The sequence below is a fragment of the Notolepis coatsorum genome (genome assembly GCF_963971535.1).
Source record: "Notolepis coatsorum genome assembly, chromosome: 19".
NCBI lineage: Eukaryota > Metazoa > Chordata > Actinopteri > Aulopiformes > Paralepididae > Notolepis > Notolepis coatsorum.
In genome coordinates this window covers 58,285,025-58,308,203 of record NC_140183.1, presented here as the reverse complement: position 1 = coordinate 58,308,203, position 23,179 = coordinate 58,285,025, and the positions used below count along the sequence as shown (strand labels likewise).

Genomic DNA, 23,179 nt, shown 5'->3' with positions numbered 1-23,179 from the left:
GCTAGGAAACAATGCTAAACACTCAAAAAGGCCATTTATAAGATAGTTCCCCTTTAATATATTTCCATTTCCCTTAATTTGCTATATCATATAATACTTATAATCACATCATGTCATGGGAAGGTCATCTTCTCTTTATTGAATTACCAGCTTTCGACTACCAGATAAAATACATGCTGCCTGTATCCATAGACAATGGTTTTATTAGTCAACAAATACATACAAGTCAAGAGCGGCAATCTCATTCGCAAAGACATCAGTTAAATAGTGATAATGTTAAAGATATAAAAAATAAACAAAATATACCATCCATTAAATAGCAAAAGTTCAGATATGTAAGGTTCATATATCCGCTTGTTGAAGTGAGCGCAACGACAGAGGAAGGTATGTATTTGACTGAGTCAATGGAAGAAGTATGCTGGCCTTATTGCAGGTGATGCCTGTGAGTAAGGGCATATCCATTTACAGTAATAAATTAACTAATACCGATTTATTTTAACAATAGTTCAGTAGAATTCTGAACAATTCAAGTCAGGCAAATACATACCAGGTGTAGAAAAAGATCAGTGTAATATTTGTCACCATAATCAATCTTGTTGACTACACGAAGACAGCTAAGAAAAACATTATCCAACATTCACGCAAGCCATAAACCTTTCACTACTATCACTACCGGTTCCCGTCTGTAGTGTGGTAGTGATGGGATAACCTTCTGTAGTGTGGTAGTGAAAGGTTGACCTTCTGTAGTGTGGTAGTGATAGGGTTAACAGTCACACACACAAACACAAAACACACACACACACATACAGTACACTTGTTATTGACCTCAGTTTGCTGATGTTGACCGATTGGTTGGTGGGCTAGTGTGTGAATTCTCATATGCAGAGTTGGACGACATTCCACTGTCAAACATATTTGCCAAAAGACGTAAGAAGAAGTAAACAAACTGGTGCAGCCTATATATATATATATTATTTCCCTTAACATAGTGAATAAATAATATAATTATATTATCCCCCCCCCCCTCCATAATTTTGTCACTTTTATAAATAAAACAGTTGAAATGTCCGGATGTCTGGATTTGGTACAGATTTGGTCTCTCTTGATCAAAGGCTGTGATGTCCAGGCATAGAGATGGCTCTGCGTAGGAGTGTGGCGTGTTTGTGTTTGTGTGTGTGTGTGTGTGTGTGTATGTGTGTGTGTGTGTGTGTGTGTGTGTGTGTGTGTGTGTGTGTGTGTGTGTGTGTGTGTGTGTGTGTCACAATCCTAATAGGTGGCTCATTTTGATGGACAGGAACAGTCCTAAAAGGGATGAGAAAACAGCATGGTGAGCGCGTGAGCGGAGAGAACAGTGATGAGAGATGATGCACGTGTGACTGACGGAACGCTTTCACACTGACACGTGTCCCAACACACCCCTTATACGCAATTACAATTTATTTAGTCATTTAGTATTTTACGTTTTTATCCAAAGCAACTTACAGATTGTGAACAACAAGTCAGCAGGAAGGGTACCTCTCTGGCAGCTTCCCAAAGGTCAGTGAATTCCACGACCACAACACCAGAGGGAGTTCCACAAATCATGTTCAACCCAGATTCGGCACAAACAAGGGACTAAACATGTTTCGCAATTATGCCACAACAATGTGGAACACCCTACCCACAGCCGTAAATTTTTTTGAATCCCTACCCACCTTTAAAACAGCCCTCAAAGAGCACCTAACCCACCCCCATCAAAAAGTATTGAGCTGCATAGTAGTATATAGTATATAGTAGTATATTAGACATATTAGCAAGATAGGTAGTAGTATAAGAATAGCAGCATAGTATTAAGGTACATAATAGTAAAAAGACAGTAAGTAAAAGGGTTAGTATTTTCTTTTATTCAGATATTATTTCAGATATTGTTTGAATAGGTGTGTTTTAGCGAAACATTTGTCAGGTTTCAGCTGTCCTCCCGACTGTGGTGGGGAGTTCGTTACACCATTGTGGAGCGAGGACCGAAAATAGCCTGCTTGTCTTTGATGACCCCCCGGAGCTCGGATAGGAGTGGGTCTGAGGCGGCCAGAAGATGCAGAGCGTAGAGGTCTTGAGGGGTAGAGACCATTGACCAGAGGTAGGGGTGGAGCCGTTCCCTTCGCTACACGGTATGCCAGGTCAAGGACCTTGCATTTTGTGCGGCAATGGAAAGCTAGTGCAGTTCTCGCGATGTGATGTCACGTAACGTTGCGCGCGCGCGCGCGCGCGCGCGCGCGTGCGCGCGCGCGCGCGTGTGTGTGTGTGTGTGTGTGTGTGTGTGTGTGTGTGTGTGTGTGTGTGTGTGTGTGTGTGTGTGTGCGTGTGCGTGTGTGTGTGTGTGTGTGTTACCTGTTGCCTCCGTGTGTAGCTTGGAGCCATCTGTGCTGGTCACTTTACAGGTAACAAAGGTTTTCCTGCCTTCCTTCTTATCCAATGAGGATTCAAGTATCACTGTGCTGCCCAGTGGGACGGGACTTTGGGGGCAAGACAGATGAATGTCAGAGAACCACAGTAATATTAACCATGAATAAGGAACAGCTGAGAATGAGCCAGTTAGCTAAATGTGGCACATTTCCAGAATGTCTATTTATTCTTTATGCATTGTCCCTGTAAAAATAGACCAAATAAAGTCAGGGAATTAATAGAAAACCATCATATGAACATAAAGACCAATGTATCTGTGCTAGTTCACCGTTGTTACATTATGAAGAACATCTGTGCACTACTGCATGGAAAACAAATTAAACACTGCATTTATTTGCTGAGATTTCTTGGAAAACGTGCCTGTATGATACGATACATGATAAGGCCAGTGCATTTTTGTGAAGTTGGTCTTGAGACTTGTACCTGCGCCTACGTTATCGACTGCTTTGGTGTCTCCAGCTGTAAACCCTCTTGTCATCCTTTTGACCATAGGTTCTATAGAATATATATCCTAAGCCTGTGTAATGGATTTGATGGTCTTGGTTCACAGGTCATAGCTGGGACAAGCTCATAGGCTATTGAAAATCTATTGCATTATCTCAGAGAGGTGCATAGACAAATCTTTCTGATTGTATTATTACATTTAAACATTGAAAGTGCGACTGCTATGAGAGAAACATATAGAGAATAGTTGTTTTTTCAGTGGATTCATGCCAACTGTCAATATGCCAGGGCCAAATCTTGCTTCCAGTCCAACTGGAACAATGTATTTTTTCAGAGGCATGTAAACATGCCCTTGTGCATCTTCTATAACAACAATAACAAGTAATCTAATGTATTCAGCTTGTAGACAGAACAACAACAGAAAACTCAGTCTGTTTGGGTGGAAAGGTTAATATAAACAAAAAGCGAACTGTTTACAGGTCGTCTACAATATGCGAGACGCCACACTGTACTTCCCTGCATTACCGTGTCTATAGTGAACGTCTGCTCTAGTGTGCAACTGGATCAATGTGTGTGTGTTTTTAACCCTTTCACTACCACACTACCAAATGGTTAACCCTTTCACTGCGACAATACAGAAGGTTAACCCTTTCACCGCCACACGAAAAAGGGTTGACCGTCTGTAGTGTGGTAGTGAAAGGTTAACCTTCTGCAGTGTGGTAGTGAAAGGGTTTTTAAGAATGAATGAATTCTTGTTTACCTGCGGTAGTTGATGTTGAGGTTGGCAGTCATGACGGGCCCAGACATGTACGTAGCGTGGGCGCCTGTCACCGAGTCAATCATGGTGGCGATCGCCCCCCCGTGGACGTGCCTGAATCAACACACAACCATATCCGTCATGCAGACACCCTCTCATCATTTAAAAAAAGCCCTCAAAACCCACCTTTTTACCCTTGCTTTCAACTCGCTCACCTTTTTATTTATTTATTTATTTTATTTTCTCTACTAAAACTGCATTGTATTGTATTGTTTGTTTTGTAACGTGTCTTTGAGCATTTGGAAAAGCGCTATATAAATCTGATGTATTATTATTAACACACACTTTCCCATCAGACAGACTACCCATTCTGTACATTCCAACACATAATGTAATGTAATGTACACTACACTCACTCAGTAGTACTAATTTGTATATTTTGTACCCAGTTTAATCACCTGTGCATTGTATATTGCTGTTGCACTTTACCGTTACATTTGCACTCTGGTTGGCTGCCAAACTTCTTTTCATTGTACTTGTGCTGCATAATGACAATACATTTTAATCTAATCTAACTTAAATTTGAAGCTGCCGTCGCCCGTCACACCAGGATCTGTCATCAGTCACGTGCTACAAGGAGCGCGGCATGATGGGCGTGTGTCCATAGCTTCATGTCACCAACTTCCATTGAAAATGTATTACTTCCTGTTGCTTTGTAGCCTGTAGTGTGAACACACGGTAACTGATATCGTATCGTGGATTTCTTTTTTATATTGAGAATTGTGATACACAATATATTGGTAAAAAAATATATATATTGCTGTCTAAATCAAAGCTAAAAAGCAAATAGTAAGTCAGATATTGTGATATATACGTATATCTTGATTGATCTTGTTTATTGCACTGAATAAATGAATGAATGAATGAATGAAAACTTAATTTAACAGATTGCAGAATGGGTACAATACAGTACGGCTCAATACACACAATTGTTAAGGGGATGCAGACCAGAGAAAGACTTTCGTCTTGTTTACATCAGGGTCCCCCATTTTCAATTCATATTGACTGTACATTTTCTTTTATATGTCTGCACTTTATGTGCTCATTTTGTCTATTCTATTATACTATTTTATTACACTGCACTATTGCACTATTTTACTCTGTCTATTCTATCTTATTCTTTTTAACATAGTCTATTTTTAAAACTGAATCAAACCATAAACAAGGTGGCCTATTGGGATGTTAGATCTTAATGTGAAAAACTGTAATTTTATATGTGCACATTTTATGCCTGTTTTTCTTCTGTTGTGAAGCACTTTGAGCTGCAATTTTTGTATGAAAGGTGCTATACAAATAAAGTGTATTATTATTATTGATATCGATAAAAGGGTTTCCTTTTTTTTGTCTACTTTTTTCTCCCATTTTCAATTTTTCTCCCATCCCAATTTTGTATCGTCCAATTCTACCCTCCCCTGTCTCGAATGCTGTTAGGCCATGCCTCCCATAAGCCGGCTGCAATGTGGACAAAGCCTTACATCACGTGTCCCCTCCGCCTGTTGCTTCTTCCCAATCCAACAGTGCAAAAATGCTTCCGCATTCGTCACCGCAGGCCACTACGGTAAAGCGCCTTTCTTTTCAGGCCCGTTTAGACAAATGCTATGGCATTTCCGCGTACATTACAACGAATCACTTGAAACCTCGGCTGGCTGTCTATTGCCATTCTCTAAGTCAAACTCTAACCTTAACCAGCTCCTTAACAGCGCCTAAACTTAACCCTTCTAACCTTAAGCAACTCCGAAACAATGCCTAACCTTAACCAACTCCGAAACAATGCCTAAACTTAACCGGCGAAATGAAACGGCGAAAGAATGCGAATGCACGTTAAAAAAAAAAAAAAAAAAAATTGAAGGGAATCGAACTCGCCAGCAACGAGCCGTAGGATCCACAGCCATGCAGTCTTGCCAATTGAGCTATTTCTGGATACTGAATAAGGGGCGGTTACTGGCATATAATGAGCTCCGCTCGTGTCGAACCAAGGCGGGATCTCATGCGCATGCGCGGGCACCTCGCGAGCACGGCGGCGCACACACGTACCTGAGCGAGCACGCCGCCGCCGGTGCACGCACCTGGGCGCTGGGCGAAGGAAAATGAAAGGCGCATTACCGTAGTGGCCTGCGGTGACGAATGCGGAAGCATTTTTGCACTGTTGGATTGGGAAGAAGCAACAGGCGTCCCCTCCGGTACTCGAGGAAGCATCCGTTGCATCTTTTCACCTGCACAGCGCGATCTCTCAGCGGTGGGGGTCTGAGTGGGAGGGACACGCCGCCCCCGTCGCTTCCTGATTCTGCTGTGCAGGCGCACCAACCGACCTGTAGGAGTCGCTGTCCACAACGTCCGATCCCCACCCATCAGCTTCCCACCCCCTAATACTGCCAATTGTATTAGTACGGACGACCAGCCAAGCTGATAGCAATGCGGAGAGCTGGGCTCGAACCCAGCGTCTCCTGCATTGGTGGCGAGCGCCTTGCCCACTACACCACCTAGCCGCCCTGATAAAAGAGTTTGATATATTTTCCCCCCATATCACCCGGCCCTAGTTCAAAGCATACACTCCACTCACCCTGGGGGTCCTTCCAGCAGGTGCCCGGCCTGGAACAGACACACACACCGCTGCTCCTCTTTGTTGACAAACATGACATACTCAAACGCTGCTCCGGCCTCTCTGATGTTCCGCGTAAAGAGGCGGGCCTTGGACTGGATTATTTTACTGAGGTACACTCCAGCTAGAGAAGCACAGAGATACAGGTTAACCTTATTACACACTACCTAGAGAAGCACAGAGATACAGGTTAACTTTATTACACGCGACCTAGAGAAGCACAGAGATACAGGTTAACCTTATTACACACTACCTAGAGAAGCACAGAGATACAGGTTAACCGTATTACACACTACCTAGAGAAGCACAGAGATACAGGTTAACCGTATTACACACTACCTAGAGAAGCACAGAGATACAGGTTAACCTTATTACACACTACCTAGAGAAGCACAGAGATACAGGTTAACCTTATTACACACTACCTAGAGAAGCACAGAGATACAGGTTAACCTTATTACACTCTACCTAGAGAAGCAGATACAGGTTAACCTTATTACACTCCAGCTAGACTGCTAGAGAAGCACAGAGATACAGGTTAACCGTATTACACACTACCTAGAGAAGCACAGAGATACAGGTTAACCTTATTACACACTACCTAGAGAAGCACAGAGATACAGGTTAACCTTATTACACACTACCTAGAGAAGCACAGAGATACAGGTTAACCTTATTACACACTACCTAGAGAAGCACAGAGATACAGGTTAACCTTATTACACTCTACAGTACCTAGAGAAGCACAGAGATACAGGTTAACCTTATTACACTCTACCTAGAGAAGCACAGATATAGGTTAACCTTATTACACTCTACCTAGAGAAGCACAGATATATGTTAACCTTATTACACTCCAGCTAGACTGCTAGAGAAGCACAGAGATACAGGTTAACCTTATTACACAGGAGATAAACTGTATTCAAAGAAAGCTATTAAAATAGTCTTTGAATCTAAATATACTTTATGTGTTGATTTTACATTAATTCCATGATTTTACTCAAGTAAATATCTGTTACAAGCTTCAGTAGAAAAATGCTATTTTTAATCTAGATTAATTACAGAAAATTGTGGGATTAATTAGTTAATTTTTTGTATCTATCGACAGCACTAATTATTAGCACTGGTCAAGAAGGCTCACCAGCGCCTCTTCTTCCTGAGGAGACTGAGGAAAGCCTCCTCAGATTCTGGTGAACTTTTACCAGTACGCCATATATATATATACACACACACACACACACACACATATATATATATAAATCTGTCTGAATTTACCTGCATATAATCATTCTATATACTGACGTATGCACCTGCATATAACTCTAATCCTTTTTACATGTCTGTAGATACTATATCTATAATATATTATATATTTTTTATAACCAGACTGGCAGACTCCTGTATTTCTAATTCCAGCCTCACTTCTTCACTACAACACACACACACACCTCTCCCTCTCATCCCCGTGCAGGAGGAAGGAGAGGGGGGGGCAGACCGTCCCACTGTACCTGTAGTGTACTTGAGAGGGGGGGGGGGGGGGGGGGGCAGACCGTCCCACTGTACCTGTAGTGTACTTGAGTAAGCGGTTGTAACTCGGCACTCTTCTCCAGGGTCCCCTCCTCTCTCCTCCCTCCTCCGTCTCCGTCTCACACTGGCTGTTGTAGTGGTCGTACAGGCGCATCATCTCGGGGCTCCAGGTGGAGTTGGGCAGGCTGAAGTCTCGGGGCTGTAAGGAGAAAGGCCACGGCAACGCCTGGTCCACAAACGAGACACACTTTTTTATCTTCATTCATTATACATTTTAACTAATTACAGTGTAAAATGAAAGAAAAGTGTAGTAAAATAAGAAAAATAGTGACATGATTTCATTGCCCTCTCGGGGGGGGGGGGGGGGCCTAGATTATCCACAAGCAATTCCCAGATGTTATTAAATTGTGAGACTTCGGTATGATCAACGGTTGAGATTTTTTCCTGTGATATGTAATCTTTATTTTCAACTTCATCTCAGTCTTCCATGAACTCATTGACTGCCACGCTGTTTTTCCATATGTACTCCCTGGCGCCAGCGTTTTTGACAATTTTCACGATGTTTGCAGACCCATCGTGGCATCGTATATTCTATATTATAGCTTTGGAGACAATAGTATGGCTCGTTTGAAACTATAAGGCAATATTTATACTCCAACAGGGAACAAACCATTTATTTCTACATACCTTTGTTCCTGCGCAGTCCCAGGCTAAAACCTGTCCTGTTTCAAAATAATCCAGTCTTGTTTCCTGGAACGCGAGATATTACGTGTTTTCTGTGCAGCATGTGCATTTCGTGCGGGTTGCTCACCTGACACCTATATTATTTCCAGGTCAAAGGTAAATTACCATACATAGAATGATTCTATTCACAAAGCCACCATGGGGGGGGGGGGGGTCCCTCGCAGACTTGTTTTCTGACGCTGGGATCATCACAAATGCATGTTTTATGATAGGGTTCGGTAAAATAGACGTTACCTTTGTCAGCAGGTCCACCAAAACCCTGTTCACTCTTGCTCCGAAGTGTCTGAGTCAGAACAGGAACCATTTAAATAAATAACGTTAGTTGGCTATGGCAGCGCCCAACAGATCATAATGTTACATCCAAACAGCCCGTTTGAAAATACTAGAATCCAACATAGTCTGGTAAAAACGCACCTTATGTTATGGATGGATCGTCACCGTTTGTCCTCTTCATAATAATCTCCAATAGTTCCCTCTAGGCGATCGCCATTGCCGAACGTTAGTTGGCCCTAGTCTGGAGTGCTCTCAACTCTGGTGTCCCACGACTACAGCGGCGGTGAACAGATAATGTTACATGCTCGGCCGGTTTGACTATAGTATTTTTATGATTTACCAGAAGTGCTGAGTCCAATGTAGTCTGGTGAAAACGCACCTTATCATCCATAAGTGTCATAGTTTCGTCCTCTTCATAATAATCTCCAATAGGTCAGCGTGGGCAGCGCTAGGAGGACATGGTCAAGACGGACCTCGCGGACTGAATCACTTGTATTCAAATGATTCAGCTACCAACAGTTATTGAAGAGGCTAAACAATTATAACTGGATGTAATGAGATTAAATTTATATATATATATACATATATATACATTTAATCTCATTACAACCAGTTATATCAAGAGAGAGAGAGGGGATAATATTTATATTTTCTGCAACAACCTAGACATCCCTTTCAGGTTAAGACAACCAATGGAAAGATAGTCTTGATCTAAAATCTATATAAATCACGTCTGCACTCAACTTTCAAGAAAATTTTTATCGCCATCTATGGATAAAAATCCTTTTGGATTCACTTTTAAAAACATCCTGATTTTTCATAGATATCATTTTTGTAGTGTGACATGTAACTGGCCCCATTCCCCAACCGCTAAGAGGTGTAATGTCTTGATTGATTGATTGAAAACTTTATTAACAGATTGCAGAATGGGTACAATACAGTACAGCAGCTCAATACTAACAACTGCTATGATGAAGACCAGAAAAAGACTTCCGTCTTGTTTACATAAGGGTCCTCCATTTTCAATTCATACAGTACTGTGTAAGCAAAAGAGAGATCATAAAAAATATATATACATCCGAAAGGGAAGAAACTACATTGGGGGGGGTTGGGTGGGGGGGTGGGATTTTGACATTTACCGGGGCCAGTTTCTAATTGCAGCCACAGCGAGAGCGGTTTTGAAGGAGGGTAGGGATTCACATTCCTTTACGGCTGTGGGTAGGGCGTTCAACATTATTGTGCTATAATTGCAGTTAGGAGAGCCGAAACCTGTCCAATCTTTCACCGTCGACTAAACCATTATCTGAAATAAAATTTTTAACTTTTAAAAATCTAACCCTAACTAACCTTACTGTCATGCACTTGTCCTAATATACTAACACATTATTATTATTAATATCAACATTATCTCTGTCCATCCTCAGTACATTTACTATAAATATACTATATTTCATTTGGTCTTTCCAAATGCACACGCACATACACACAGAAAGGGAGAATGCCTGCCCCCCCCCCATTCCCAGTCCCCACTTCTCTCTGTCTATGGCTCTGATGAGGGTTAGCTTGTTGTTAGCTTACGCTAACGTAACTTTAATTTCGGAATGGCGAGGATTGCAAAGCATGTTAGATGCATTTGACCCGTTGTGGAATAAAACAGCAGGGACTTGTTTTGGGTTGCAGAATAGGCACACTAGCCTTGCTCTGTTGCAATGTCCATGTTTCAGACGCTACTGCGTGCTGTGCTGTTGAGCCGAGCGGATACGACTCTCCACTGGATTTTCAAAATAAGGGTATAGCAATATGAATCGATCCTTTTACGTTGCATCGATCCTATTGGATCATTGATAATAGATCGATATATCGATCTGGATCGATGTATCGTCCCACCCCTTTGGTTGACTTTTTATATTACATTTGTTACCATTTTGTCACAGGAAAGATTTGCCTCTAGGATGGAACCCAGGTAGGTAATTTCATCTTTCCTTGTGACAATATTATTTGTCACCCACGGTAACAGAGAAGCTGTTGGCCTTGCTGAGTTTGCTACTGTATTTGATCCAAAGAGAATGGATTCCACTTTACCCAGGTGCGTGTAATGATAGTTTGTTATCAGCGAGCCAAGTGCAGATTCTGCCCAGTTCAGAGCTGAGGGCTTTTTCAACCTGCAACTTGTCCCTGTCAGAGACCAGCAGGGCCGAATCGTCCGCAAACAGAAACAAGTTGCAGTCACAAGCTGATGACATGTCATTTGCATACATTAGGAACAGTAAAGGTCCTAGTATGCTTCCTTGTGGAACACCACAGCTCACTGGGAGGGGAGGGGGGACAGTGTACCGTTCACCTCCACCATCTGTTCTCTCCCCTCCAGGTAGGATTGCATCCAGCTCACTGATGAACTATCAAAACCAATTGCTTTTAGCTTATCAATCAGAATGGAGTGATTAACAGTGTCGAAAGTCTTTTGGAGGTCCAGCATGACCCTGCCGCAGTATTTGCCCGCATCCACCTTGTGTTTGAAGTGGTCGTTCAAATAGAGAAGGCATGCATCAGTGGAATGGGATGTTCTGAAGCCAGATTGGAATTCGTAGATTCGCTTTTTTTATGCAAGGTACTTTTCTACCTGTTAGTAGAAAAGATTTTCCATAAATTTCTAGATGGAGGTAAGAATAGAAACAGGGCGGTAGTTGCCTGCAACGTCCTCTGCTTCACCGAGACGTGGTTGACGCCGGACGTCCCAGACCACGCAATTCAACCGGCTGATCACTTCTTTATCCATCGCAAGGATCGGTCATCAGCAGAGTCCGGTAAACAACGTGGAGGAGGTATTGCCTTCATGTTTAACAAAAATTGGAGCGACCCAACTAACGTGAAGGAATTATCCAACCACTGCTCCCCAGAACTGGAATATATAACCATCAAGTGTCGTCCTTTCTTCCTCCCGAGGGAGTTAACGGCGATCGTCCTGGTCGGAGTGTATATTCCACCGCAAGCCAGCAACAAGGTTGCGCTCTCCAGACTACACGACGAGGTAAATAGAATCCAAGTGGCGAATGTTAACGCCGCCATTTTAGTTCTGGGAGATTTCAATAGCGCCAATCTGAGAAAGGTATTGCCTGACTTCTATCAGCATGTGACTTGCAACACCAGAGGCGGTAACATCCTAGATCACTGTTACACGCAATTTAAAGGTGGCTACAAGGCTCATTCTGATAGTGGCTTTGGTAAGTCAGATCACGCATCCATTTTTCTTTCACCAAAGTACAGACAGAGAATTAAAAGTACTCCCGTAGTCTCGCGAGAGGTGCAGAAATGGGATGTGACGTCAGAGGAGACGATCCGGTCAGTGTTTCACCACACAGACTGGATTGTGTTCCGCGACACAGATAACATTAATGCCTACACGGAGACAGTGCTGGACTATGTTTGTACTAGGGTGAAAGAAACAATCCCCACTACCAAAATGAAAGTTTACCCAAATCAAAAACCCTGGGTAGACAAATCCGTCCGTGAAGCTCAGAGAGCGCACCAAAGCATACAACGACGGCCTAGAGGCAGGCAACATGAATGACCACAAGGTGGCGCGATACAACGTAAGGAGGACAGTGTCAGAGGCCAAACGACGCTACAGGGATAAAATTGAACTCCAGTTTGAACAAGCTGACTCTAGAGCTATGTGGCAGGGGCTCAAAACGATGACAGACTACAAAGGCGCCTCCCTCAAACTGAACAGTGACATCTCCTTAGCAAATGACCTCAATACCTTCTATGCGAGGTTTGATGCTGGTAATAACAACACCAGCTCACAAGCCTCGGCAATGGGGGGGGGGGGTCGGCTGCTGATGGAGGCGCAGTGTTCAGGGTAACAGAGCATGAGGTGAGGCGGACCTTTAAAAAAGTGAATATCAGGAAGGCAGCAGGTCCAGACGGCATCCCCGGCCGCGTCCTAAAAGTCTGTGCCGACCAACTGGCCCCAGTATTCACTGACATATTTAACCTGTCCTTAGAACAGGCTGTCATCCCCACCTGCCTGAAGAAGTCCACTATTATCCCTGTACCCAAAAAATCCAAGCCTGCTTGCCTCAACGACTACCGCCCTGTAGCTCTCACCTCCATAGCCATGAAGTGCTTCGAGAAGCTAGTAAAGGGCTACATCTGCTCCTCCCTCCCCATCAACATGGACCCCCTGCAATTTGCATACCGCCCCAACAGGTCCACGGAGGACGCCATATCCCATGTGCTGCACACAGCAGCATCACACCTGGACAAGAGGCAGGGGAACTATGTGAGAATGCTATTCATCGACTACAGCTCGGCATTCAATACCATAGTCCCCTCCATACTCATAGCCAAGCTCAGGGACCTGGGCTTGGGCTATGACCTCTGCCAGTGGGTCTTGGACTTCCTGACTGGCAGACCCCAGGTGGTGAGAGCAGGCAACTGCACCTCCTCATCCATCACCCTCAACATAGGGGCCCCCCAGGGCTGTGTTCTGAGTCCCCTCCTCTACTCCCTGTACACACACGACTGTGTGGCTCAGCGGAGTAGCAATACAATCGTCAAATTTGCTGACGACACAGTGGTGGTGGGCCTGATCTCTGCCAACGACGAGAGGGCCTACCTGGAAGAGGTCAAGGTCCTGGCGGGATGGTGCCAGGAAAACAGCCTCTCCCTGAACGTCAGCAAAACAAAGGAGATGATTGTGGACTTCAGGAGGTCGGGGGTCAAGGACTACAGCCCCCTCAGCATCGACGGGGCACCGGTTGAGAGAGTCAACAGCTTTAAGTACCTCGGAGCCTACATATCCGAGGACTTGACATGGACCACACACATTAACAGTGTTGTGAAGAAGGCACGACAACGCCTCTACTTCCTCAGGCGCCTAAGGAAGTTCCAAGTCAGCCAGAAGATCCTTAAGAACTTCTACTCATGTACAATAGAGAGCATCTTGACCGGCAACATCACCTCCTGGTTTGGGAATAGCACTGCACAAGACCAAAGCAGACTACAAAGAGTGACACGTTCAGCCGAACGCACAATTGGAGGGGGGCTCCCCACCCTCCAGAACATTTACTACAAGCGTTGCAAGGGCAAGGCTAAGAGAATCATTAAAGACTCCAGTCACCCGAACAACTGCCTCTTTGAACTGCTGCGGTCAGGCAAGCGATACAGGAGTCTCAAGGCGAGCACAGAAAGACTCAGAAGAAGCTTCTATCCCCAGGCCATCAGGCTGCTAAACGAACAATGAATGAACACTACACAACAACAACCACCAAACGCACATAGCACACACATCCACACGCACACACTCACTTTAAACAAACACACTGTAGCACCCACTCCACACACTTATAGCACACACCCACTTTAAACAAACACACTGTAGCACCCACTCCCCACACTTTATATTTATGGATGAAGGATTGCACTACAACTCGTACACCTTACTGTAAATTGTACCTAAAATTGTACCTCATCCCATTTCTGCTTTGCACTAGATAGTACTGTACATTAGTACACTGCATAGTATTGTGTATTGTATATTATATGGTAACTCAGAACATTGTACATATGTCTATACCGAACACTGTGACCTCATTTTCTTCTTCTAAATTCATGCTATATTATGTTATTATGTTATTTGATACTATCTTGTCTAGCACAGTCTCTGGAGCGTAACAGTAAGAAGCATTTTGTATGAAAGTATTCTGTACTTCTGTATGACAACTATTAAAGAACTTGAGAACTTGAGAACTTGGGTCTAATTTGCTGGCTTTTTTGTGCAGGGGGGGGGGGGTCACTCTTGCAATTTAGAATTTTTTGGAGATGTGTCCCTGTTTTACAGAGAGGTTTATTATGTGGGTGATGATTGGGGTGATTGTGGCTGCTGAGTCTCTGAGGAATTTGGAGGGGATATTGTCATAGCCAGTGACCTTGTTAGGTTGGAGGGTGCTCAGTTTTTTTAACACCTCATCAGTTGTTACCATTTCGAGTTTGAAATCGTCTTTGCGAACCCCTAGGTTTTTGTAGATGGCTAGGATGTGTTCTACACCAAAATGCCCAGAGTGGGAGGGTAGTTTATTAACCATCAATCAATCAATCAATCAATCAATCAACCAGTGTTGTGGCTATGTTTGTAAAGAAGATGTTTAAGTGATTGGCCACATCCAGCTTATCTGTGATGAGAGTGTCGTCTGTTTTAACACATTGGGCGGCGTGAATATTAAAGGCAACCAACTTGTGTTCGGCTTTTCTCTGATTGGCCGCGCCCCCCCGCCCCCACGCGCAGGCAAGCGCAGTCGTCCCACGTCCCAAATGAAATCCAAGGAGCGCAAGCGAGCGCAAGCGAGCGGCAGCACGGGCAACCAACTTGTGGCTGCTGTTCCAACGCACTTGTGTTGGGCTGCGGTAGCAGTGGAGCGCTATGAAATGCGCTGAACTAGAAAGCGTAACGTTATTATGTTTCGCGTTTTTAACAACCAACTACCAGATTCACTCGTGTATAAACAAAGCCCATACAGTTATGAAATGCGCTGAACTAGAAAGCGTAACGTTATTATGTTTCACGTTCCATTGATTAACGCCATTACCTGCTGTGCTGTAGGAAGCAGAGGTACAGTAAGTTACAGTAGGTGTAGGTTACATGTTTAATCAAAGCCCATACAATTTTTTAGATGAATGATTGTGGATATAATATAGAAAACACATCATTATGATATTGTCAGATGGCGCAAAATACAATGGTGAGTGAGAAATATATCTCCAGTGATAAAACCCAGTGCTCTATGTCTCTATGATACACAGCGTGGATGGGCTTTCAGAGGGAGAGGCATGACTTCGCGACAGCCATATTAGACACTCACTGTACATCAGTGTGGAACTGTAACGTTATATGTTATTTCGCCCGTGGAGGCTGCTGAGCGTGAAGCGCCAGCGGGGCGACGCGGTGGTTTATCCCCGGCTTCCGTGCGCCGCCGCCGGCTTGACTCGGTCCAGCTCCAGCAGCAGCGGCCGTGCTCCGTTGTAGAACGAAGCCCTTCAATGACAGAGCTCTCATATTTTGCGAATGCATAAACTATATCTTAAATTATGGCTATGTGTCTAATATGGCTGTTGCTTATCAATGACTTCGTGACAGCCATATTAGACACATCGCCATAATTTAAGATATAGTTTATGCATTCGCAAATATGAGAGCTCTGTCATTGAAGTGGGTGGTGGCAGCATTACTAACAGTAGCGATTTTTATTGTTTTGTCATGACCAAACATAATCCCAACATAGATAGGAGGTGTACTGTATGTCAAATGTCGGTCATGTGGTGGAAGAGTTTAGTACAGTCACACAACAGAACACCGCTGTAGTACAGTCACACAACAGAACACCGCTGGTTCGACCAGCGCTTCTGCCGCGCCGCAAGGGCGTGTGCTAGTGGATTGATTGGCCGTGTGGCCAATCAGAGAAACGCTGAACGAAAAGCTGAACACAAGTTGGTTGCCTTTAATATTCACGCCATTGGGCGCCAGAGGTCGCTGTGGGCGTATGGCCGTGTGTGCCAGCGCTGTAATGAATGGGGGTACATGCCGGTGTTTGCAGTGCTAAAACTATATTAAATATTATAGCTATGGATCTAATAATATAGTCGATTGTCAGTGAGTTTCTTCCGGTCAAGATGGGAAAAAAACAGATAATTTCTTCATCCATACATTCCCGTGTTATACCATGGTGAATATGAGTATAGTTTTAGAGTAATTCTGTGTAATCCCAGGAAACGCCGCTAAACAGCGTTTTTAGTGCAACAATAAATCTGAAATCAACGCTAGATTATCGGTATTATGTTTCATCATGCATGCATGAGAGGGTGGGGGGGGGGGGTTCTATGCTTCGATCGTCACCAACGGAATACGTTACACAGTACATTAAAGATACACGCTCCGATCATGGGGAAGGAATTATCGGATCAACGCAAGATTGATAGCATTGTCACAGGAAAGATTTTTCCTCTAGGATGGAACCTAGGTATGTAATTTCATCTTTCCTTGTGACAATATTGTCACCCACTGTAACTGAGAAGCCGTCGGTTTTGCTGAGTTTGCAGCCGGGGGAGGAGTCAGAACGTCTGACACTTCAGATTTGACAACAGCCTCTCGTCTAGTCTCGCATGGCAGATACGTGTTCACGTCACCACCACATACATTACACACCTGTCCAGCTCATTATAATGCGATGGCCGTGTGCAAAATTAGATTAGATTCAAATGTACACCATATACTGCTATAGTGGAATATACTATTCATATACCATAATGTATACCATCTTGTTGCGTGCTCCTGGCCACCGCAGCGCCGGACACACAACACGCAACTTGAAGTTTATCATGATATGATGATGAACTTTATTTGAAGAAGCTCTTGGTACCCAAACTCCTGTATCCAATAATAATAATAATAAATATATATAGACGGGACCTGTACTGTAATAAAGTTTTCAATCAATTCCAGGCTGCGACCCTCTCTCCAACCGTATTGTACCCATTCTGCAATCTGTTAATAAAGTTTTCAATCAATCACTCTCTACAACCGCACGTCTCAACCGTGCTTGGTCAAGGGGGAGGGGCTAGGCCCAATAGACCACTAACCCTAACCCTAACCCTAACCTGTGTTACATTGAAATCAGGGAGGAGATTGCGGGGGGGGGCAAATGAATGTGGATGAGAGCCTTGACATTAAGTGATTGCAGATACGGCTGTGGGGGTGCTAGAGACATGATCGAATAGACTTGTATGAGTCTGAATCTCCTGAACACGGCGCGAGACATTCCTAATCGATCAGAACTAAATCGGCTGCGAAAAAGACAGTTTTTAAGCATCGATTCCCCATGCACATGCGCAGATTGGCCACGGAGTGTGACGCAACGCACATCCACCCTGGAATGTTCCATTAGAGGGGGTGTTGTGTTGTGAGAATGTGAGAGGCAGGTTACGATATTTAAAAAAATGGCTAGCTATATGAGTACCTTGCCAGCTGCTTTTAGGCATGGCTGCTTGTTGTTCTGTTGTTAGTAGTTGATGCTCCGATTGCCGCTCACATTCTCACAACACAACACCCCCTCTAATGGAACATTCCAGGGTGGATGTGCGTTGCGTCACACTCCGTGGCCAATCTGCGCATGTGCATGGGGAATCGATGCTTAAAAACTGTCTTTTTCGCCGCCGATTTAGTTCTGATCGATTAGGAATGTCTCGCGCCGTGTTCAGGAGATTCAGGCGATTACAAGTCTATTCGATCATGTCTCTAGCACCCCCACAGCCGTATCTGCAATCACTTAATGTCAAGGCTCTCATCCACATTCATTCATTTGCCCCCCTCCCCCCCCCGCAATCTCCTCCCCGATTTCAGAATCCCGGAAGTGTTGCGGTGGTCTATGTCAGCGGCGTCTCTACTTTCCGTAGCTCCATTTCTGCAGACCCCTCTCTGATTGGTTGAGCCCATTTCTGCAGACCCCTCTCTGATTGGCCGAGCGTGCGCATGCGCATGAGCCGCGACAAGCTCCTCTAGCCAGGAATCGAAACTCCGTTAAGCTCCAGAGAGAGAGGCTGAAAACCCACAGTTCTTGCCCGACGGATGGGAGCCGAATCCCGGATCCGAGTTTTCTGATGAATACCCCCAAAACATGGAGGTCGCGAACGCAATTTATACGCATGGAAGTATTGATTACGCCATAACGAATCATTAAAAAAATATACCGTTAACTGGAATATGTTGTGTGTGCCTTTACACATATGTTGGATTATGTAATTGGTTTGTCATTAAAAACCAATAATAATCGCTCGCATCGCCGGCTTCGCTGACCAGAGCTCTCTCAGATTCAAAGTTTTAATTGCAGCCTGGAACATACATGTTTCGGAACCAATGTGTAACTAGACAGTTACAATATAACATTTATATTAATTAACCCAGTTAATGCCTTAAGAGAAAGAGTCTGGTGGTCAATGTCACTTCGGATTGCTACGGAAATGTTGTGTCTTACTAATAATAACTAATTCCTTGGTCAATAGAAGTCTCTGTGATACTTTCTGAATATGATTTGGGAACATCAAATGGGCAGGGTTATAATAGAAGAAAGACAGTGTAAACAATATAATTAACTGAATATAATAATGAGGAAAAAGAAACAGGATACACAAACAAGGTGCATGATGAGATGATGTTATATGTAGAACATGGTACAGTTACAGTAAGTGGGGAGTGCGTCATGGTACAGTTACAGTAAGTGGGGAGTGTAAACACTAAACAGTGATTCAAACCCCCTCAATGTACAGTTTCTGACAGCTGGGCTGTGTTGAACTTGTCACGTGAAATAACGTTATGTGAATAAACCGCGAAATAACCGCGAAATAACGTTATACGCGCATAACGTTATGAATAAACCGCGACGTCACGCGAAATAACGTTATACGCGAATCTGGTAGTACATTTCTTTTTATCTTCTTGATATGATAACATTACATCCGCCTTTTACCTTGTGATGAGCTAAACCAATCAGAGAGGGGCTTCGCTCAACCAATCAGAGAGGGGTCTGCAGAAATGGGCTCAACCAATCAGAGAGGGGTCTGCAGAAATGGAGCTACGGAAAGTAGAGACGCATGTCAGCGCAGACGTACTTCGAGATACTTCCGTACTTTCCGCCAATCAGCGCGTGTCCTGTGGTTGGCAGGCGCCTCCTGTGGCTGGCGGAAGTTGCCAGTGAGCGGATTCTCCACGGATGCAGCTGGACCCTATTGAGTATTTAAGGAGATGTCTCCTCCCCCTCTACCTCTTTCCCACCTGCCTCTCACGGAGAGAACTCATGTACTGCTGCTTTACCATGCAAATAATCAGGCATGCGTTGTTCATGGCACGGGGTACCACGGTGTGGGACCTCACTCGCTATTTGCATATCAATAGCTCCGGTCGTCAGGTGTGTTAAATACGTTCTCAGACACATTCACACCTAACCTTGTTGTGAAGACTGATTGATTGATTGATTGAAAAGTTTATTAACAGATTGCAGAATGGGTACAGTACAGTACATCTCAATACATACAATTGTTAAGGGGATGCAGACCAGAGAAAGACTTTCGTCTTGTTTCCACCAGGGTCCCCCATTTTCAATTCATCATAACATATATGACATACATGACATACAGATAGACAGTACTGCTACATCTATACATTTATGACATATCAGATTTGCAAATACAGTACTGTTTGTGATACAAAAGTGTCCAGAAAAGGAGTGTATATACATTTGGCGTAGAAACTGTACATTGGAGGAGGTTGGTGGGGTGGGGTTGGGTGGGTTGGGTGAGGGCTGTACATTGGAGGTGGGGGGGGGGTTGGGTAGGGGACACACACACATTTTACACTGTACATTGGAATGTTGACAAAGCCTTACTTGGTCATTTACTGTACAACTAGGTTAGGACATTTGTAGGGGCCAGTTTCGAATTGCAGTCTCACGTAGGTGTTTTTTGAGAGTGTTTTTGAAGGTGGGTAGTGATTCACATTCCTTTACAGCTTTAGGCAGGGCGTTCCACATTGATGTGGCATAATTGCGAAACGTGTTTAGTCCCTTGTTTGAGCCGAATCTGGGTTTTACATGATTTGTGGAGCTCCCTCTGGTGTTGTGATCGTGGTATTCACTGACCTTTGGGAAGTATTTTGACATGTACATGGGTACCTTGGTCGCGTAGTGTATCTTGTAGACCAGGCCCATTGCAAGTTGCTGTACTCTGTCGTCTACTCTAAGCCATCCTAGGTTGTCAAAGTGGGCAGGGGTGAGGTGGGTTCTAGGAGTCAGGTCAAGTAGTAGTCTGACTAGCTTGTTTTGAGATGTTTGTAATTTGTTTTTTAGTGCCTTTGAGGTGCTTTGGTACCATGAGGTGCAAGCATAGTCGTAGTACCCTTGAATGAGTGCTCCTGCTAGAGTCTTCAGGGTATTCTTGTTTACCAGAGAGGAGATCCGGTACAAGAATCGCGTTCGTTGGTTGACTTTTTGTATTACATTGGATGCCATTTTGTCACAGGAAAGATTAGCCTCTAGGATGGAACCCAGGTAGGTAATTTCATCTTTCCTTGTGACAATATTGTCACCCACTGTAACCGAGAAGCCATCAGTCTTGCTGAGTTTGTTATTTGAACCGAAGAGAATGGACTCTGTTTTGCCCATGTGTAATGATAGTTTGTTGTCGGCGAGCCATATGCAGATTTTGCCTAGTTCCGAGCTGAGGGCTTTTTCAACCTGTAACTTGTTCTTGTCAGAGACCAGCAGGGCTGAGTCGTCCGCAAACAGACGTGTTACATTCCATTCGTAGAGGCAATTAGGCACTGTCTTTAGTCTGTGCCCAAGCGAGGGGACATTAAATGCGCATTCGCGGGAGCGCGCGTGCACGTGGTGCGTGTCACCCCAGATGATTTCAATAACGCACCACTGCAAATAATAAACCACGCTGATTAATGGCTGAATGTAGAAACCATGCCTCTTGACCACATTATTGTCGCCCCATAGCCAGACTCTGTCAACATTCTATTATGACAAATAAGACGGTGCAATGACTATCTAAATCCAATCAATATTCCTAATGCCGTTTCAATGTAAGGTTATACAAATAAACATTCATATAATACAATAACCTATATAGCTTTGGCTCCTCTACAGGCTAACAGCATCAAAGAAGAAATAGCTAGAATGAAACAAACATGAATGAAACAAAACCCAATTCATAACACAAAGACAGGATGATTGAGGCACTTACCACCATGGTCCGAACGAAGTTAACGTTAGTGTTGGACGATGCACAGGGTGGAGGATGTCTGTGTTGAGTCCAAATGGAAGGGAATGTACTCCCCGTGGTGCCCCTGGCTATTCGGAAAAGACTCCTCGCTATCTGTACACTAACGTTACCCCTCATCATAACTACAAAGCTCGAAAAAGTTGTTAAATTCTTTCTGGTGATGTTGTTATCGTTATGATCGTTGCTTGCTTCACGTCTATGCTAGTAGTCAGTCTGTAACATCAATATAACAGGTCGCAATAACGGTTTAGGACAGAATTATTTGCCACCCAGCTATATTAACTTAAGCACCCACATTAAAGTAGTGATTCTATAACCAAACATACCCTACTATACACATGCCTGATGTAACACCATTGGTATATTTCGCCAATGAATGAATGACTTTCAAGTGTGTCATGTCATCTGCCAGCCAGCGACATGACTGTAGCTGTACGACTTCCTGCTCGAGCAATTGCAATGACGTATTTAGACCATGTGATCCGTAGTTTGCTTTGTGATTGGCAGTACAGGAGACCTATGGCCGGCAACATCGGTTTCCATGCCAATTCAGACAACAATTCATACAATAGCCCTCAGACTATTCTCTCCTCCCCATATTGATTGATTGAAAATTGTATTAACAGATTGCAGAATGGGTACAATACAGTACAACTCAATACACACAATTGTTAAGGGGATGCAGACCAGAGAAAGACTGTTGACAGAGTCACCTGGGGAGCAACAATAATAGGTTCATGACGACAAGGTCCTTCTTTAGCCTTTAATCGGCGTGGTTTATTTCACATTGCATATGCACCATGAGACCTTCTCTCTCTGTGAGAGGTAGATGAGGAAGATGGGGAAGAGACAGAGGGGGAGGGAACAATCCATTATGAAAGGTGCTTTATAAATACTTACTTACTTACTTACTTACTTACTTACTTACTTACTTACTTACTTACTTACTTACTTACTTACTTACTTACTTACTTACTTACTTACTTACTTACTTACTTACTTACTTACTTACTTACTTACTTACTTACTTACTTACTTACTTACTTACTTACTTACTTACTTACTTCAGCTACAATAGCTACGTCTCCTTGCGCCTATAGCGCCCTCTTGTGGAAACAGTTAAGCAGTTACATACTATCATATTAACACATAAACTCAACACTCCCACTTATGGATGACGTGTATACTGTACAACTTTTCCAAAAACAACTTTTCAAAGAAAAGAATACAGTTCAAAACATCAAAAGAATATGGCAGTCAATATTACATAACAGGCAATATTTTACACACCAAACATGACCTCTGCAAATCTTCTCAATTTCAGTTTGGAGACAGGCTTGGTCATAGCATCTGCAACCATGTCGTCTGTAGGACAGTAAACAAGTGTCATCCTTTCTTCTCTGATGACAGATCTGATGAAGTGATATTTTATATCCACATGTTTACACCTCTGTCGGCACACAGGGTTTCTAGCGAGTGCAATGGTTCCCTGGTTGTCTTCA

The 23,179-nt window shown here is 43.7% G+C and overlaps 1 protein-coding gene across 1 annotated transcript; it reads right to left on the bottom strand.

The window, feature by feature from the left end:
* Positions 1–185: 185 nt before the first annotated feature.
* Positions 186–22,069, bottom strand: them4 (thioesterase superfamily member 4). Its single transcript, XM_084336087.1, has 6 exons — positions 21,639–22,069; positions 7,866–8,055; positions 6,264–6,426; positions 3,647–3,757; positions 2,368–2,492; positions 186–1,302 (listed from the first exon to the last, which is right to left on the bottom strand). Exons 1-6 carry the CDS (start codon positions 21,795–21,797, stop codon positions 1,259–1,261), a joined length of 792 nt encoding a protein of 263 aa, XP_084192213.1. The 5' UTR covers positions 21,798–22,069; the 3' UTR covers positions 186–1,258.
* Positions 22,070–23,179: the final 1,110 nt, after the last annotated feature.

Coding starts and splice junctions, on each gene's coding strand:
- them4 (XM_084336087.1), bottom strand. CDS start 21,797: ATGATGAGGGGTAACGTTAGTGTACAGATAGCGAGGAGTCTTTTCCGA. Junction 6,427..7,865: donor CTTACTCAAGTACACTACAG/GTACAGTGGGAC, acceptor GTGCTTCTCTAG/CTGGAGTGTACCTCAGTAAA. Junction 2,493..3,646: donor CTCAACATCAACTACCGCAG/GTAAACAAGAAT, acceptor TTGCCCCCAAAG/TCCCGTCCCACTGGGCAGCA.